Source organism: Ciona robusta, chromosome 11 (assembly GCF_009617815.1).
Source record: "Ciona robusta chromosome 11, ASM961781v2".
Classification (NCBI taxonomy): Eukaryota; Metazoa; Chordata; class Ascidiacea; order Phlebobranchia; family Cionidae; genus Ciona; species Ciona robusta.
Genome location: NC_143245.1, coordinates 8036437 through 8055266, shown reverse-complemented (window position 1 = coordinate 8055266; position 18830 = coordinate 8036437). Strand labels below are relative to the sequence as shown.

Here is an 18830-nt window from a genome sequence, read left to right as displayed (position 1 = left end):
CCCATGGTATGGACCGCGCAAAAGCTTGTTGTGCATTGTATTTTAGATATTGTTCCATATTATGTCATATTAATTTCCTTTTATTTTTAAGACGGATTTGACGTTTGTACAAATTGACATTTAAATATCAAAGTCAAAACATGGGAAACTTTTTATGGTCAATCGTTTGGTGCATTGGTCTTATAATAATAGGATGGCCAGTGGCTGGACTGATCGCTGCCTTCTATATTTTCTGCCTCCCGTTCGTTGTTTGTGTGGAACCTTGTAAAGCGTTGGTGGAATTCCTAGAGAAATGCGTCAAGTTACCGATGTATTTTGCCGAGCAGATGAAAGAAGGAAAAGAAATGTGTTAACTTACTCGATTCGGGGTCCATAGAAGAAATCTTTAAAAACTGAAACTCTAATCTGATTTCTATTTTAAACAATATGATTTCACAAGTTATTATTCTAATTGATTGGTATGCCTTTATAGTTAAAATTTTTGTATGCTTGCTGTATATTTTGTTGAAGTATGATACAATCTTTTCAGGTGTAATTTTATTACTCTTACAATACTTCTAAAACGCCCGTGTGCCGTTACTTATATACATATTTGGGTAGAACACATATCAAAAGTCTTTTTATTCGTAGCACTGTTTGACACTTTATCAGTTTAACCGGTGCCACTACCTTACTCTAAACTCTTGTTTAAACAATAATTCAAAACCCCATCTATGAATATTACTTTATCCTCGCGTGGTGGTGCAAATACAGTTGTTATAACACGGGTGATCTGTTTCATACACCTCGTGCCAGCTGATACGAGTTTGTTACTTTGTGGGTGTTATATAATATATACAGTTGTACGTACACACGATTTATTCAAAGGAAATTTACGTAAATCCAAATCGAAACGTTTGGCCAAGTTATAATGCGTACAATACATTAATATAATATAAAGTGTGAAAGTTGGTTTATATTTTATGAAGGAAGTTAATTGTATTATAGTAGGGTTTGGGGAATATGGGACACCTTTTCAATCTACTTTTTCTTCTCCTTTGGTAGACAAAGAATTTTCACCGAATTGTAATACTGTATCTCCACGACTCCCATATAGAAGGTGTCAATTGCCAGGATACTTAAATAGTATGTGCTTAAGGTGTATGTACAATCTTCCCCCACTCTACTGTATCTATTTGTTGAAAATACCTGAACTGTTATATCAACTGTATATTTCAAGGATTTTGCTACGTCATACATGCTACGGGATATTTTTTTAAACAGTACATTTTAAAAATCATAAATAATTTTCGAAGTTGTGTCATCGAAAAAATGTCATCATTTTTTTGTTAAACTGATATAGAAGATATTTTGAACATAGAAACATCATTAACACGCGGATTTCTGTGCCACCATGTTTTGCGCCCAATCTTGCGGCAGGTTCAATCCGGATTGTAAAACTTTGATGCAATCGCCACAACCGGATATACAAGCAGTAAATGGGGACAAGATGACCCACAGTACAGCGCACAGCAACCCCACGGGAATTGCAATCACCAGTAAAACTACCAGCCAGAATATTGTCCACAGCCAAGAGCAGTTTGCCATGATGTTTGTCTATTTATAAATCTTTGTTTATAGGTATATAGGTTTATAAATCTGAGTGGAAAAGGATCATAATTCTTCCCGTTCTGTTATAGTATACTATACTAAATTATTTTTGCGCGTACATGTATAATAGAATTACTAATGGAAATTTGGACTTTCCAGTCCATATGTATCTGTGTGAAATATGCTTTTATCTTTCCACTTCCATTGCATTGATTATGCAGTAGCGCGTATAAAGGCGACATTATCTAACAGTAAACGAAGGCGCAATGGGCCAACTCTGGCCACCAGAAAAATATTATTTAAATCTAAACTTAAGAGCAAGTAAAACTGTACTGAGAATCTGTGTCTAACTTTTGCATAAACTATGAACATTACACCTTTATAGAATAGGCGCAATTTTATTTAAACGCAAGTCACCTATTCGCAGCAGTTCATCAACTAATGTTTCGAACTGAATACCTCGCCCTTAAAGAATGTCACTGTCTGTCTGGTAATCTGAACCCACCCAATGATAACATTGTTCATTTACACCTAAAACACGACTACATAAACCTAAAACGCATTTCTGTATATCTCTAGTTTCAATATAGCTGTGAACCGCAAGTTTCGCGCATATGCGCTACTAAGGAAATGCACTTTGAGTTTCAAACGCAGGATATGCTGACGTTGGTGTTAAAGACCAATGCTACATAGCTACATACTTGGGCGACCTCAACCGATATCACTTCTTCTCATACGTCCAGTTGACCGAACACAATACAGGACTGGTGTCCGATTTCACCTTTTAAAAGCAACTGAAGTTCTAAAGGTGTAATCAGGCGTTGAGCTAAAATTACAATGTCGGGTGTTGGATACATTGGGTTGCAAAATATTTAAGTATGGGGTGACGCGTAACTCTGACCTATTTCTTGCCCCCCCCCCCTTGCTGTTACGCCCCATGGGACCTCACAAGATAGAAAAAAGCATAATTTTTTAGGTTTATTTGGCAATAGTGCTTTGTTTTATTTGTCCCACAATACTATGTTCAAATGCAAACACAAAGAACAGTTTCAGTTGTTTAAAACTACTATTGCAACCGACGTATACCGGGTTCAAGGCTCATCCCGGTGACTTTTCTGGCTCGTACTTTCCAAGCGTGGAGCAATATTTTGTTAAATGCGAGCAGTAGAAGCTACTGTACAAACGGTAAAGTAGGGTATTAGGCAAATTTTTGAAACAAACTGTTTTAAATGTTTCCACATATTGCAACCAAAAACATAAAATATTTACTTGTAAATGTGTAATTGGCGTTCTTTTATGCAGTTGTGGGTTAATGTAAGTATAGACAATTCATATAACATCTTTTAAGGGCAAATTCATATTTTCCAAGCTAAAAATAAACGCTTTTGCTTTATTTTACTTTATTCATATCTTAATTGCACAACCATTCATTCAAATGTAAGATTTCTATGGATTGGTAAGTTCGGTGTGTTACGAAACAATACACAGCAATTGTGACGTCAAACGCGTCGAACCAACCACGTTGCGCCTAATGTATGAATGAGCCGCGGATCTAAATCCGTGGGACGTCAATCAAAGTGCTTAAGCAGAAACATTTGGGACACGTATAAAAGTCCAGGGAATAAATTAAAGTTATATACACGATGTAGGGGATATAATATTCTATATCATGTGGATTTTAAGAAAATATAGCAAAACAGACTTGGTATTAGTTAAAATTTAGTTGCTTTAGTATTTATATATGAGACATAACATGTTAGTTTTTCGTGTGTGATAAATATAAGCGAAGAAATACGCGACCGCAAACCGAGAAAAGGAAAACGGTTTTATTTAAGTTAATATTAAAAGAGAGTTGTGCAACTAAATTATAAGAGGTGTATACATATCAAACATATATATATATATGTATATTTTCATTTGAAATGTATTAAAATGGCACAGTATTGTATACTTATTTACACATTTATATTCGTTAAATCTGTATAGGTTGCAGGTTTATAAATTATAAACAATAATGTCATATATTAGACTTAAAACAGAATGTGTTTACAAATTTAGCTGCAAAAATAATACACAGTTTGTTCTTGTTAAAGCAGAATTTTTATAAAATTAGTATTTTGAAAGCTGGTACATATTAGTATAATTAATGTCGATTGTATGAAGAAATAGATATTTGTAGAAGATTTGCGAAACAACATAAAGATGCATTTTATTTCCTTGCCTTCATTATTTATGTTTACCTTATTAGTGGTGTCACATTTACAGTATACAGGTGAGGTTTCTTTGTGTATTGATATTAGTTGTTGTTTTGGATTATTCAATGAAATAGTATATATAGTACTGTGGGGGAAGGGGGGACACCTTTAGCACCTAATATTCAAATATCCTGATCAAGGTTTAAACAATAAACAACGGTTTATGGAAGTCATGAGAATATGGTTTTATTATTCTTTGAATGTCCCCCCACCCTTCTGTATATATGTGGGACACACTTTCATTCCATATTCTCATCCAGTTTAGTTGTAAACAAAAAACATTTAAAGAATTCTTAAACTGTATGCTCTCGGCTCCCATAGGCCGTTGTTAATTGTTTTTCAGGATACTTGGATATTATGTGCTAAAGGTGTCCCATCTTCCTCCACCCTGATATATATATATTTAATGCGTTGCCAAATTTCTATTAACAAATTGGTCAGCCCCTTTACCAATCGTAAAAGAGAATAGATGAGCAACTTAAATTATTTTTGATAATGGCAATTACAATGTGTTTGGTTTAAAAATTTATATATGTACCAGTTATATTTAGGACCATAACATTTTATAGCCTGGTATTTGTTTATACGTGATACGTCATATTCATCTTATTCACTTTCACCCCACAGATGCCATTGGTGTTATGTCAATTGATCTCGGGTCAGAGTGGGTCAAAGTTGCCATTGTCAAACCTGGGGTGCCCATGGAAATTGTATTAAACAAGTAAATATGTTTAATTATTTGACCTTAAATGTTGGAAAAAGAGATGTTTTAATAAACCTATGGGTTTTTACATCATAAACAAATATGTTTAACTTAAAAGATTAACCATTAATTTAAGAGTTGGGTATTTGGTTTCTTTATACATTGGCATATTGCTACAAGACTTAACCCTATGACCCAAGCTTGCGGAGATTGCATACATTACGAATAACCGTATAAAATAAATAAGGTATATACTCCGCTGCTGCAGGCATGTCATTATTAATCTTCTACAACAAAATAATATAAAGTCCATGATTTCTTCAATGTTGCTTTTATTGCTTCTATGGCCGCTGTTTTACATCTGTATGATGGTGTTGAAACTGGTGTATTTTAATGACTGATTAATTTTTTACCACTTTTTTCAGAGAGTCGAAAAGGAAAACAGAAGTTGCTGTTTATTTACGCAACGGGGAGCGAGAATTTGGGAGCGCTGCTGTGGGAAAGGTAAGGATATGTTGTTGGTAATCACCATATATTGTTCACAACTTCACATGTATGTATATATCAGTAGTTTAGCAGTGAAAAATTACACAGTTCCGGTCATCAAAGGTGTGCAACTCTGGTCTAAATCTTTTCTCCAATCATACCTGACCTGTGTTTATATCAGTAGTTTCAAAATGAAATTAAAAAAAGTGCAACTCTGACCTAAAGCTCACGTCCGCACAATTATATTATGTAACCTGACCTATAGCTATGTCTATTCAGTCTATATCAGAAGTTCTGCAGGGAGAGAAAAAAATACACAGATTCAGCCACGGTCATTTTAAGGTGTACAACTCTTGCCTAAATTTATGGTTGATGACATAACATGATGAAGGCCCTCACTCATATAGAATAGACCAAAAAACAAAATGTTTTAGTTATCATTAAAAATCCCCACCTTTTCCAGGGAGTTCGATTTCCCAAGAACACTTACCTTTACCTGCAAGAACTCTTGGGGAAAAGCCTTGACCATCCGATGGTCCAACTTTACCAGAAGCGATTCCCGTACCATCATCTTATGAACGATCCGGAAACTGGCACCGTGACTTTCCTGTGAGTTTGGACTTGCGATTGAAGTTTATGTTTGTAACAAATTAAGGCATGAAATGTTGTGTTTCAATTAGTGTATTTCTGCAGCTATCTGCTATTATGCCAACAATGTCAGTAATTGAGTAGTGGGGATGATATTATATACTGCACTTGTCAGTTGTCTCTTATACATAAGTGGTAACATACTAAACATAGGATAAAATACAGATAGAAGCGGATACAACTGAGTATAGATTAACCATATTATTGTTAAAACTTTTTTTGTCGGACAGTTGTTTTTGTTGCTCTTATTCTTTGTACTGTTAGGTTCCAAACATATCAATTCTAAAACTTCACAATTCAAGGCTCTAGGCCACAACTGAGTTATTGCAGTTTCGAATTACGTGGCCTTTAATAAGACCTATGTTGGTTTATTAATTTACTCTTCATCCCAGCCACGACGCAGAGAAAGCCATCATGTATTCACCCGAGGAATTAATGGCGATGATGTTGAATCATTCAAGGAACATGGCAGAGGAATATGCACGTACGTGTTTATATGTTTTCTATGAATTTTTTTTGTAAAATTTTTAACCTTTTTAGGCGTCCCTTTTAAGGGTTATAGATTACCAATCAATCTTTGAATTTTATGTTAGTAATTGTGTCATCTATAATATATGGTTTACTGCTGCATAAATCCCAGTTCCTATTATATGTATCATTGTAAGACTTGTATGTAATAGATATGATCAGTAGTTATTTACAGAGTTTAAACATCAAACTATTTAATTATTCAGGATATAATGTTGAACGTACGATAGTTATTACGCCACGCCCACATATTCTTATAAATATGAACTGAATAACATCCTTCTCATCTTGTACAGTATTTTAATAATTATAATCAAACCTTTACAGAACAACCAATTGATGCTTGTGTTCTTACTGTCCCTGCTTATTTCAACCAAGCTGAAAGAAAATCCCTTCTATACGCTGCAGACCTTGCTGGGTTGAAGATTGCCCAACTTATGGATGATAACACAGCAGGTGGTTATTATGATGCTTAGGTTTAAATATTGTTGGGGCAGTTTATTTCCTTTTAGTAATATAAGGGTGAGGTTATTAGTAAGGCACACCTTAGACCTGGGATGTAGGTCCATTACCCCAACACCCAGGGTGCTACCCACTAGACCCCACTGAGACAGTTTATAGACACTCAATAATAGAGATTCTATTCTAAAAAAGTTAGGTTCTCAGTAAGGTACACCAGAGACCTACGATACAGATTTATTACTGAACTACTTCATCATCTTTCATAACTAATCCTTTCAAACAGCTGCACTAAACTACGGTGTGTTCCGGCGCAATGATATAAACACAACAGCGACTTACATGATGTTCTACGACATGGGTGCTAGCAGCACAATTGCCACTATTATATGTAAGTTGTTGTTGACTTATAATTTGTGTTAACTTATTCATTTCAACACTGGGTTATTGGAAATACTTGTGTATAAAAAGACTCAGGAAACCACTGCATTTTATTTACTTTACCAGTGGTTGTTAAACTTTAAAAAAAAATCATTAAGTATCAATTTTTTATAAACTTCCGGAGAAACATCTAAAACAACAGGGAGTTTGCAAATAAGTGTAAAATAGTAAATTAGTAAAACGAGAAAATAATCCTCCTGATTCTATAACTTTGCGTCAGTGAATGCCAACAAGGGTTACCCCTAGTCCAAGAATCGTTACATAGCCTACCCTCTACACCTTTATATTGTTTCACCCTAAACCTCTCCCCAGCTTACCAAGTTGTGAAAGTGAACGGGGTAGCTGACCCCCAACTATCGGTGAAGGGTGTCGGGTTCGATCGAACTTTGGGTGGATTGGAGATGGAGCTAAGGCTGAGGGATCTACTTGTTAAGGTGGGAAAGCATTGCTAAATTTAACAAGCTAATTTTCTAAACAATGTTTGTGTAATATAATAAATTTTAATGTATTTTGATCCTAAAAATTATGTTTTGCAAGTTTGAATAGTAAAGAAAAAACAATCACCCACAAAGTTACTTTTAATTCACATTTTCAGCAGTAATTTTATTTTTAATATTTTTAAACAACTTTAGTGATATTAAGGACAACTGTTGCATTATGATGTCATAATAATCCATTATCCTCAGTTGTTCAACGAGAAGAAGAAGACGAGTAGTGATGTCACAAAGAACCCTCGTTCGATGGCCAAGTTATTGAAGGAAGCACGAAGATTGAAGAAAGTATTGAGCGCTAATGTTGACCACATGGCACAGGTGAGTAGGGGGTTGATGGACATTGTTTGTGGCTGGACATGAAATTTACCATTTTCTGTCTACTATTGGCTGAATACATTGTCTGTAATAGTTTACAGTTGTAATTATGAGCAACTACTGTGTTATTGGGATTATTTAACAGAAAATGCAACACTGTTAAATGTTTAGTGTGTTTTTACTAAAAATGGCAGTGACAACATATAGATGCAGTTATCTAATTCTGTATGGCTAGCTATTTATGTCAGTTTGTGGTTATATTCATTATGACATCATCATATCCATTATGACATCATCATATCCATTATGACATCACAGGTGGAAGGATTAATCGACGACGAAGATTTCCGTGCGAAAGTAACGAGGGAGGATTTTGAATCGTTGTGCGAGGATTTGTGGGCGAGGGTCGCGCAACCCATGAAGGACGCCATCGAGGCCTCGGAGCTTACTATGGTGGGTGGGGTTAAAGGGGGGAATATAGGTGTAGAGAGATGTTTGTTACTGACTTAACAGTGTGTCAATGTAGGCGGGAACTTGAGTGACTTATTCATGGTTGCCACTCCCATGCCCACAGTCGAGTTGCTGAAATGTGGTAGTATAAGAAGTTTTGGCTTTTGATAAATGTATTTCTTAAGTTCCTATTTATTTTAGTATATTTTTATGTGTTTAAAAGGTGCCATTTTAAAATATTAATATTTCCCCCCAGGATTTAATGAACCAGATCCTCTTAGTTGGAGGAGGAACTCGGGTTCCTAAGGTTCAAGAAATCTTGTTAAAAGAATCCGGAAAGTAAGAAATTAAGAATCATAATATTTCATTTTTATATAAACTCAATTTTAGCATAACAACATCTGGGCATCAGTGTTACACACAAGGATATGGGTTTCATGGCTTTTATTTCTCAGCACAAAAGATAACAAATATAAATTGTCGTGTCTCAATGATGGCATTTACATTTCGGTTCTTTATTTGTTTGATCGTCACATTGCCATGGTAACGACAATCAATATAAAGGGCACACCACTGTTTAATTTTGTTTTAAACGGTATGGACTCTGTAGGTTTTATATAAGGGTATTGAATAGTGAAGGAACACTGTATTAAATTAAAATAGATTTATTTCAATTTATCTGACTTTGGAAAAGGAATTTGCCGTATATTTTAAAGGTCGGTTGACACTGCGTTAAATTAAAGTAGATTCAATACTATTTTAACCTTAATGTTTTCCAAACAGAGCCGACCTTGGCAAAAGCATCAACGCCGACGAAGCTCCAGCGTTGGGAGCTTCCTATCAAGCAGCTGCTGCTTCTAATGTTTTCAGGGTTAAAACTTTCCATGTCAAGTCAGGAGCAGTTTATCCTATTGAGGTTTGTAGGATAATTATATACGTAGGATAATTATAGAGTTGGTTAAAAAAAGGTCTCAGGTGTGGCGCATTTAGGACCTATATATAAACTGCCCCAGTGGGGTCTAGTGGGTAGCACTCTGGTTGTTGGGGTAATATACATAAATCCCAGGTCTCAGGTGGCTCACTGAAGACCTCACCCTTATAGAACAGAATCTCTATTATTGAGTGTCTATAAACAGCCTCAGTGGGGTCTAGATGGTAGCACCCTGGGTGTTGGTGTAATAGACCAACATCCCAGGTCTCAGGTGTGCCTCACTAAAGACCTCACTCTTATAGAATAGAATCTCTATTATTGAGTGTCTATAAACAGCCTCTGTGGGGTATAGTGGGTAGCATCCTGGTTGTTGGGGTAATAGACCTACATCCCAGATCTCAGGTGTTTAGAATAGACTATAATCTAAATTATGATATCAACTGCCTGTAAATAAGAATAAGTTTAATGCAGGATTTTGGCAACGGCTAACTTAGTAATGCTTATTTAACTGTTATAAAAGTGGTGGTAGTTATGTTTATGGCAGTGTATGAAGTAAAGTAGCAACCCACAACCACACAGTGATGAGAGTTAGCTGGTGTACTGTGTGCCAGCTCTATCGTCATTGTATTGTTGTGCTTTGTGTATTCAACACTATGTGTGGCTTGTTCTTGATCTCAGTAAGTGGTTACTAAGTGTTTGATCATGTTTTAGGGTTTTACATAACTTTAGTTATATATGGAATAGTTTCTTATGTTTCCTTTCTATATGGGTGAGGATACTCATAGAAGGCTATGAGACAGATTTAGGCCTGAGTTGGCCCATTACCCTAACATTGTATATGCACATTCTATTCTATATGGGTGAAGTCCTACAGTGAGGCACGCCATGGCACCTGGGATTTAGGCCTGAGTTGGCCCATTACCCTAACATTGTATATGCACATTCTATTCTATATGGGTGAAGTCCTACAGTGAGGCAAGCCATGGGACCTGGGATTTAGACCAGAGTTTACCCAAAGTGCTACAGTTGTCTCAGGGGTTCAGAACATGTCCTACTATAAACAGGTTAATGGAGTTAACATTATTTTCTCACCCCCATAAACATTATGTCACAGATTGAGTTCGATCGTCGCACCACCTCTGATGACGGAAGCGAAAACGTGAAACAAGTTAAGCGAACATTGTTTCAACGAAACAATCCTTATCCTCAACGTAAGGTCATCACTTTTAACAGGTGGGTGGTCTATATTGATAAAATGGGACTGTTTTAAGTGAGGTCTCAACTCTCAACCCATGTTGAGCTATTACATTTCAGCCATTAAAAAAAATAACTAAAAAAATATTTAAAAAAAGCTAAAAAACAAGACTGAATTTTAAAATGTACAGTCCATAGTCTTTTAACTAAATGATGAAATGTGATACAGTTACATTCTTGTATTTAAACTCTGATTAATTTTTCGCTCAAGAATTCTTCTACAATGTCAGTGTTTCACTTTTTGATACTGAGTGGATGAAATTGTTTAAAACTGTTCACAAAAAACTAACACTATTTAATATTATTCATCTTTTTCCAGATTTTATGAAGATTTCAACTTCAGCGTAAATTATGGTGATCTAAGTTTCATCACAAATGAGAAAGAGTGAGTTTAAATATTCATTTGTTTTCAGTACAAACATAACATTTTATATATATGACACATCTTTTTTTGTTATTATATCTGAAAATATCTGAAGATTTTGTTATTATATCTAAAAAAAAGTAACAGAGTTCTGGCCCGAATTCCATTTGTCTTCTATTTGAATACAGTTGGATTTTAATTTATTTCGATCTAGGAATGTATTTACAAGGTTACTTGTTTATATCTCTTACATTGTTTTCCTGAAAATTTATAAAATTTCAGAAAGTTAATCTATGGAAATTTATAGTGATGTACCGAAGTTTCGGTTTGCCGAATTTATTCGGCCGAATCAGCGATTTTGACAAAGATTCGGTTTTGGCCGAATCGTGCGTAAAGATTCGGCAAAAACCGAACTTTTTCACAGACAATATAGATACGATTAGCAAGAACTTGCGCAATTTGTGAGATAAGAATTAAAGACTATTTGCAACAAATAAGTTTAATTTAATTAATCGTCATGCTTTATAGCAATGCTAATCATTTCGGATACGGTTCTATGGGCTATGGAACATGCGCACTTTGATAAACTTCGTCACATTCGCGACCGAATCTGCTCCCGATCGTCGATAAAGAAACACTCGCCATTTCTCTCTTAATAGTGCACGCGTCTGCTCCCGATCGTCGATAAAGAAACACTCGCTTTTTCTCTCTAAATAGTGCACGCGTCTGCTCCCGGTCGTCGATAAAGAAACACTCGCTTTTTCTCTCTAAATACGGCACGCGTCTGCGCACGATCCCCTGCACATTTTTAGCACAAAGCAGAATACAAAATGTAAAAGTAAAGTTTTCGAATATTTTTTTTACTCTCGGTATAGTTTTAAGCTAGTAACCGTGAGTAGTATAAATGCAGGTAAATCGCGATTATGTGAATTTTAATTGATGCAAATATAAGTGCGAGGAGCGAAGCTATCAGGAAATTAGAACCAACACAAATTGTAATATAATATTGCTAAGTATCGTTCCGGCCGAGCTTGGACAGAAGCCAAAAACGTAGGTCTTGGGCACCGCGCGAAAATCAGAGTTTCGTGAATCCCAGTTGCAAGATATTAATTTTACACCTAAAATATTAAATTTAAAATTTATATACACATGTTACGTTATGTAACATTCAAAATCCAAAAAACATTTCATATAAATCCGACAATTTATATACCACAGGGAACAGGCTGTTTGCAAATTAGACTGAGATTAGCATTTCGTTGGTTTCTACAAGAACAAATTCACAACGATTGCTTCGCTTACTAAGTGTTGAAAGTATGCTATCGCATGCGTCTTCCTTTATTTCCCAAGCCGACGCAGAGCGTAAAATGGGACGCTCATACACAATGTATTTTCGTCACAAAAGTAAATAATTTTTTTTTGTTTGCGTAACACAGGTTTTGTCAATGGTTACGCCGTTACAGTAAAGAATTTTTAAGTTCTCGAATTAACTGCTCGTCCGTGTTGCAATAAAATTAAATTTATCTAATCCACGCTCGTCCGTCACCGTTGTGCTTTTCTCCCAACGATTTACCTTCCCTGTAGTTTTGGTTCGTAAATACGCGCGTTATTAGGAGACTAATGTTTCCCACAACGCTTTATTGCCACATTAAAGACTTATATTGAAATTGTTGATACTTGTGTGTGACACGGTGCCATGATAAAGTATTTTCCTTTATGTCGTTTTTACCGACCGCTCGTCGCCGTAGGTTCGGATGACGTCATAAACGATTCGGTTGATTCGGCCGAATTGATTCGGCACAAATGGCCGAATATTCGGTTTCGGCCGAATCGTTTTTTTAACGATTCGGTACATCACTAGAAATTTATATAGGGGCCTATTCTAGGGCCATGATAAAAGTATTCTGTTTTTTTTTCTTTAAATTATTGTTACATTTTTCCCCCAGGAGATTTGATCGAAGTATATCACAAGTGTCGCTAACAGGGGTGGCTGAAGCTCATGCCAAATATGGGGAGGATAATAACACGGAGTCTAAAGGGGTGAAGGCTCATTTTAGAATGGATGAGAGCGGGGTCCTTAACCTAGAAAGTGTAAGATTTATACTTGATTTGTTAATGAATTAATGTAACTTATTCATCCCGCATGACGAGGCAATGACAGTGGTTATTTTATCCTCCAGTGCCCGCTTATGAGTTACCACATATGTGACTTTGTTTGTGGTAATTATTTTTTTATATGACTGATAAATTGGAAAACCTATTACTTTCTAGTTACCACATATGTAACTTTGTGTTACAATTATAAGCAAAAGGAAATGTTTAATACATTTATCCAACTATATAATTTTGTCCAAAACAAATTTAATAAAACACCAATTTAACTTTTCATTTCCAGGTTGAATCAGTTTACGAGGTGAATAAAACCGTGGAAGCGAACGTTACTGATACACAAGACGAAGATTCAACTTTGCAAAGTAAGTTATGGATCTGTATGTTTGATGCATGTTTGTATGTTTATGTCTGTATACTGTATTGTATATTTGTTTGGAGTAAGTTTTTTAGAAACACCAAAATTCCGTTAGGGCTTTGTTGGTTTCATGACTTTAGAAATTAAAAATTCTCCGGTATATTGTTTATCTTATACCAGAACTCAGTAGATATCTAGCCGTTCTATGTTGTGCAAGCATCATATATTCCTTCATACGGTGTAATTGTTTCCATGCATGTCCTATACCTGACCCAACATGCCACATTTTGGACCCAACATGCTACATTTTGGTCGCAACATGCCACATTTTGATCACTAGAGTTAAGCATGTAACATCACAACCCCTTGCTGTTAAAACAACACTTTAAAAAAATCAAATTTTAACTTAATACTGAAATTTGAATTTGGAAAACAGCAGGTTTTGGAGGCAAATCAATTTCCTGAGGGCCTAGACAAACCATGAGGTTTAGGCCTTATCTCAATAAATTGCTAGTGTTATAGTCTTATAGATATGTGTTTTTTTATATTACAGTAGATAGTAGGTATATGTTATATAGTAGGTCATATGTTAAGACATACATGTTCGCACGTTCTCTTTTATTATAATATTCTAAACCTCTCTTTGTGAAACTAATATTAATGTAGTTATGAGGCAATTGTAGCAACTACATAAAACCGGGTGTTTATGTAGAAATTAAAGACGGCCTTTCTAACTTGTTTGGTGGATCCGATTCAACTAACTCAACTGAATCAGGTAGTTTAATAACTAACTTCTGCTGTTTACTAACTTTTTTGGGTGTTGGGGTATTGGGGCAAATCCGGCCTAAGTCCAGACAAGGGCCTCACCCACAAATAATAAAAAAATAAAACTTCTGTTGTTGCCTTAACTAACATATTGATGTGCGGGCTATATTGTAGCAGGTAACGTTGCGTGCTTTGTGTTTTAGTTGTTAGGTACTTGCATTGTAACCGAAGGATCCCGGGTCCAATGCTCCACATTGTCACCAATACTGCAGTGTATGGATAAGCAAGCTTACAGCTGTTTACAGATTTTTGTTTTTTTTTATAATAAAACCAAACAATTTCTAGAAAAATCAGATTCTGATAAAAAAACAGAAGAGGAAAAAACAAAAGAAAAAAAATCTGATGAAACGAAACCGGAAGTCGACGAGAAAACGAAAACTAACGAGAAAAATGGTAAGAAATGAAAGAAATTAAAATGGTTATTTTTTTGTTCACATCCAGTTAAAAGGTAACAAAAAGTCACAAATTATTGTAAAAATCGAATATTTTCTAATTCCTAAATTTAATTCAATATTTTATTTTCTCAGAAACCAAGACGGAGAAGAGATTTATCAAAGTAAAGAAGTCGTTCACCCTCGGGATGAACGTTTCAAGCATTGATCATGAGGAGCCGTCGGCCGTTCATAAACATATGTCAAGTGAAAAGTAAGTTGGCATATGCATTTCATTAAGTGAACTTTTAAGTTTTAGTAAAAATTTAAAGTTTTAAAGGCATTTAATTAAGTTTAAGTAAGTGACTTTTTACTCAGTGAAAAGTAATGCTGCTGTAGGACCTCACCCATATAGAATAAAATAATGGTAGATCGGGAAAAATTATCCACAATCACCAACCACTACAACTTGTATGCAGATTGAACGAATTATCAGCACGAGATGCGTTGAAACTCGCACGAGAGGTCGCCATCAACAAACTTGAGTCGTATATTTACGATAAACGAGATAAACTTTACCAGGTGGGGTGGTTTTGCTTTGTTTTTTTTGCTATTAAAAAACTTGGAAAAGCATTGTTTTTTGTAGAAAATTATTGCTACAGCTTTTTGAAGAATAAAATATATACAATGTTAATTAAATTTATTGTTAATTAAAAGTAGTGGATTTTGCCCAAGTTTTGACTTTTATGTCAGTTTGTTTTTCGAGTGAGATATCAAAAGTCTTTTCTGGATTGACAAATATTTAGGATGGCAGTTTTTACCATGGCAAGCAATACATTTATTATTTAGTTGTTGAAAAATGTTTTAAAAATTCTAAAAATATGGATATTTTTATGTTTTTGTCAAATTTTTACAACTTTGTTTTGATTGGTCAAATTAGGAGGAATATGAACATGCGTTGACCAATGAGGAGAAAGAATCGATAACAGCTGCTTTAACGGAGGCTTCTGATTGGATGGATGAATTGGAGGGAGAACCTGCACCTGAGGTGACGGTTTAAATATTTTCTTGTTTTTTTTCATATTTTATTTTCTTGTTTGTTTTTTTTCTCATATTGTACTTTTTGTTATTTTTTTATACCAATTTGTTTTTTGTACACTTGTTATCAAATGCAATGTCCTATATATTTTGTTTTTATATTTTCCTACCACAGGTGTTTAACGATAAACGACAAGCATTGAAAGATCTTGCACGACCGTGGTTGATGAGAGTCAAGTTACGACAAGATGTTGTTCCACTTATGGAGGTGGGTAGTAGTAGTGGGGGTGTGTGTGTTTGATATGATATAATCCATGCAGAAGTCTCAATGGTAGTGGTCAGTGGCCAGGGAGGGTGTTTATGGGGTCGCGACCCCCCCTCTTTTAAACCAAACAAAAATTAAACAAATAATAAAAAAAAAAATTGAACATTTTTTGATTAAACCCAGTATCAAGAATTGAGCTCAGTATATTTCCAATAACGATACAACCACTAAGCCATGGTACCGAGCTAAAGTTGATTTACTCTGTTTGTTTATTGTTTCCACTTCAATTTCCAATTCAGATAAAAAATCTTTTTTTTTTATGAACAGATTTTTAATTTTTTTATTGCCCCCCCAGGATTTAGAAAGCAGTTTCAATTATTCCATGCATTTCCTGCAAGCTGTGCTAGCTCTACCAGAAGAAGCACAAATCTACACCCCTGTGGAAATCAAAACTCTTACGGATCTTCTCTCAGAAACTATTGTAAGTTTTTAAAAACAGTGTAGTTTTTTAGTTTTTAGCTATCTTTCACATCAAAGTCTTTGGAGACCTTACCATGTAATTTTGTTTTAAGTTTTTTAAACTCTTGACCTATTTATTTTTCTGATAGTGACATTTTTGTACAAAATGTTTTGGTGAAATTTGCGTCATTTTTTTTCATATAAATTTTTAGTTGTTTTTACTTATTTCAGACTTGGAAAAACGAAACTGTGAAAGCTGAGTCTAAACTTCAACCGAACGAGGACCCCGTGCTTAAACCTGATGATATTCGGCAGAAAATGTTTGAACTTAATAGAGAGGTGGGGGGGGTTGGGGGTGCGTTTGGGGTTGGGATGGTGTGTTTGGGGTTGGGAGGGTGTGTTTGGGGTCGGGGGGGGGTTGGGAGGGTGTGTTTGGTGGGTGGCATGGGAGGGGGAGGGGTGTAAGTGCAACTAAAACTCAATCAGTGGGTTTTGACAAAACTTCTTAAAGGAATAATACACAAAAGTTAGTCCGATAACTGATAAAATTGTTGGTTTCTTGGTAAAGTGAATTACTTTTTAAAGGTAGACGCTGCTACTATTGTGTATGTGTATTTATGAGTTGTCTATATTGTCAACCATACAGTTTATAATTTATTTACATTTGACAGCAGATATTTTCAGGTTTCAAAGAGATTAACATATTATTGTTGGTCACACTCATGTTTAGTTAATTAGAGCATCTACACTAACTAATATTATTTCAACTACAAACAGATGCAATATTTAATCAACAAGGCAAAGACAGCAAAACCAAAGAAACCAAAATCTGAATCGAAGAAAAATGAAACAAAACCAACAACAGGTTTGTAGTGGATTCATTGTTTTATCAAGATGATTTTTTTATTAATCTGTTAATTTAATTTTAAGTGTGACGCGGTGTCGCATGTGGTGTAAACAGTATGTACACAGCAACAATGAATTGATATCAACTCGTAGCCTTTTTTTATCCACAGTATTAGTAGTATTACTGTAGTAGGCCAACCCTGTCCTAAATCTCAGTCACCAAGTTATATAAATTGTTTTCACATATAAAATAAAACCTCTGTGTTGGGGGTAATGAGCCAACTCTGGTCTAAATCCCAGGTCCCATGGCTTGCCTCACTGTATAACCTCACCCATATAGAATAGAATGCAAAGCAGCGGTTCCTAAACTTTTATTAACTGCCAATTATTTTGGTAATTCTCCAAGTCTTTATTGAAACGCCGAAATTTGTTTTGCGACAATGTTGTGTTTATTCCACAGATGAAACCATAGAAACAACAAACAAAACAGTTGAAGACACTGCAGATAAAACCGACCAATCAGAATCGAATACCGAGGAACAATCAACCAATGAGAAAGCGGCAACTGAAGGTTTAAAAAGTCATAAAAACATTTTATTGAATTTTTTTATCATTTAAAAAAAGTTGTTTTGTTCAGCTTAACTAGCATATGTGTAGCTCGACAGTGAGCATGAGGTGTATGAATACATCATGTGTGTCTGGTGTATAAGAAAACACCCATGTTATAACTCGACAGTGAGCATGAGGTGTACAATTACACCTTATATGTACTCAAACCATAACCCAACCCCCCTATCCCAGATGCAGGTGAAGCAGAAGCCGTCACTCCACAAACCTCAACAGAAACATCAACAACTACGGAAGAGACAACAACCAAGAAACAAACAGAAGACGATAAAGAAGAATTGTAACATTAACGTTATAATAAACAACGGTGCAATCTCGTTAACATAGATTTAAAGTTCCCAGTTTTGCACGAAAATGCTGCTTGGGCCAAGTTTACCATTTAAATTAAGTATTCGTGTGTTCACTGAGTTTTCAGCGGGCAACACTGTGACATATTTCCAGTGATGCCGTGTTCGTTGTTGTTTTTGCAGTTGCCGTTGTGAAAATCATTCCTGTAACCCAAACGTTTCTGTTTAGATGAATTTATAAACCAGCAAAAAACTTTTGAGTATTGAGTTTTATTTGTTGTTATGTGTTCGTATAAAGTTCTGTTTTGTTTTTATAAACCGAACCGTAAGCGAATGTCACTTATTCATCCTTGCCTGGCAGGCAACGTTAGTCTGTTTACACATACCCTTTTTGCATGGTAAAAAGTTAATGCGAATAGCGATCCGCATTAACTCGTCATATGATAACTCGCTTACCGCGCATAAACCAATGACCATTTTGCGTGGTCATTGGTTTATGCGCGTATCAACATTCAGTAAGCTTATTTTAGCGCAATATTGGTAAATCTAGTTTATAAAATAAGTTTTAACACCTCATGGCGCTATTACCAACTAAATCCTGTAAAATAATACCCGAAAAAGATTAGGCTCTTAAAAGTGAAACTGTACTTCCACCATACTTTTCTTTACTCGCATAATGCGGGTAACAACCAACCTCCTACAGCAGATAACACGCTTATGACGTTAT

At 35.3% G+C, this 18830-nt stretch overlaps 1 protein-coding gene across 3 annotated transcripts; it reads left to right on the top strand.

Moving 5' to 3' along the window:
- Positions 1 to 3661: 3661 nt before the first annotated feature.
- LOC149729077 (hypoxia up-regulated protein 1-like) lies at positions 3662 to 18361 on the top strand. Of its 3 annotated transcripts, none has more exons than XM_089889033.1 (27): positions 3662 to 3862; positions 4473 to 4566; positions 4974 to 5052; positions 5498 to 5643; positions 6075 to 6166; positions 6538 to 6666; positions 6956 to 7060; positions 7423 to 7544; positions 7797 to 7922; positions 8238 to 8372; positions 8626 to 8708; positions 9153 to 9285; positions 10415 to 10533; positions 10874 to 10939; positions 12865 to 13009; positions 13314 to 13392; positions 14098 to 14160; positions 14496 to 14603; positions 14738 to 14855; positions 15061 to 15163; positions 15522 to 15629; positions 15795 to 15887; positions 16240 to 16365; positions 16575 to 16682; positions 17121 to 17208; positions 17650 to 17769; positions 17991 to 18361. In XM_089889033.1, exons 1-27 carry the CDS (start codon positions 3793 to 3795, stop codon positions 18098 to 18100), a joined length of 2868 nt encoding a protein of 955 aa, XP_089745159.1. In that variant the 5' UTR covers positions 3662 to 3792; the 3' UTR covers positions 18101 to 18361. The 3 variants fall into 3 exon arrangements, with proteins under 3 accessions (XP_089745159.1, XP_089745161.1, XP_089745160.1); XM_089889034.1 differs by having other exon boundaries at positions 3663 to 3862; positions 17650 to 17760; XM_089889035.1 differs by lacking the exon at positions 14098 to 14160.
- Positions 18362 to 18830: the final 469 nt, after the last annotated feature.

Excerpts from the sequence above, each read along its gene's own strand:
- LOC149729077 (XM_089889033.1), top strand. The coding sequence starts at position 3,793 with ATGCATTTTATTTCCTTGCCTTCATTATTTATGTTTACCTTATTAGTG. Across the intron at positions 5,053-5,497 it reads GGAGCGCTGCTGTGGGAAAG|GGAGTTCGATTTCCCAAGAA; the intron begins GTAAGGATATGT and ends CACCTTTTCCAG. Across the intron at positions 17,209-17,649 it reads TGAAACAAAACCAACAACAG|ATGAAACCATAGAAACAACA; the intron begins GTTTGTAGTGGA and ends TTTATTCCACAG.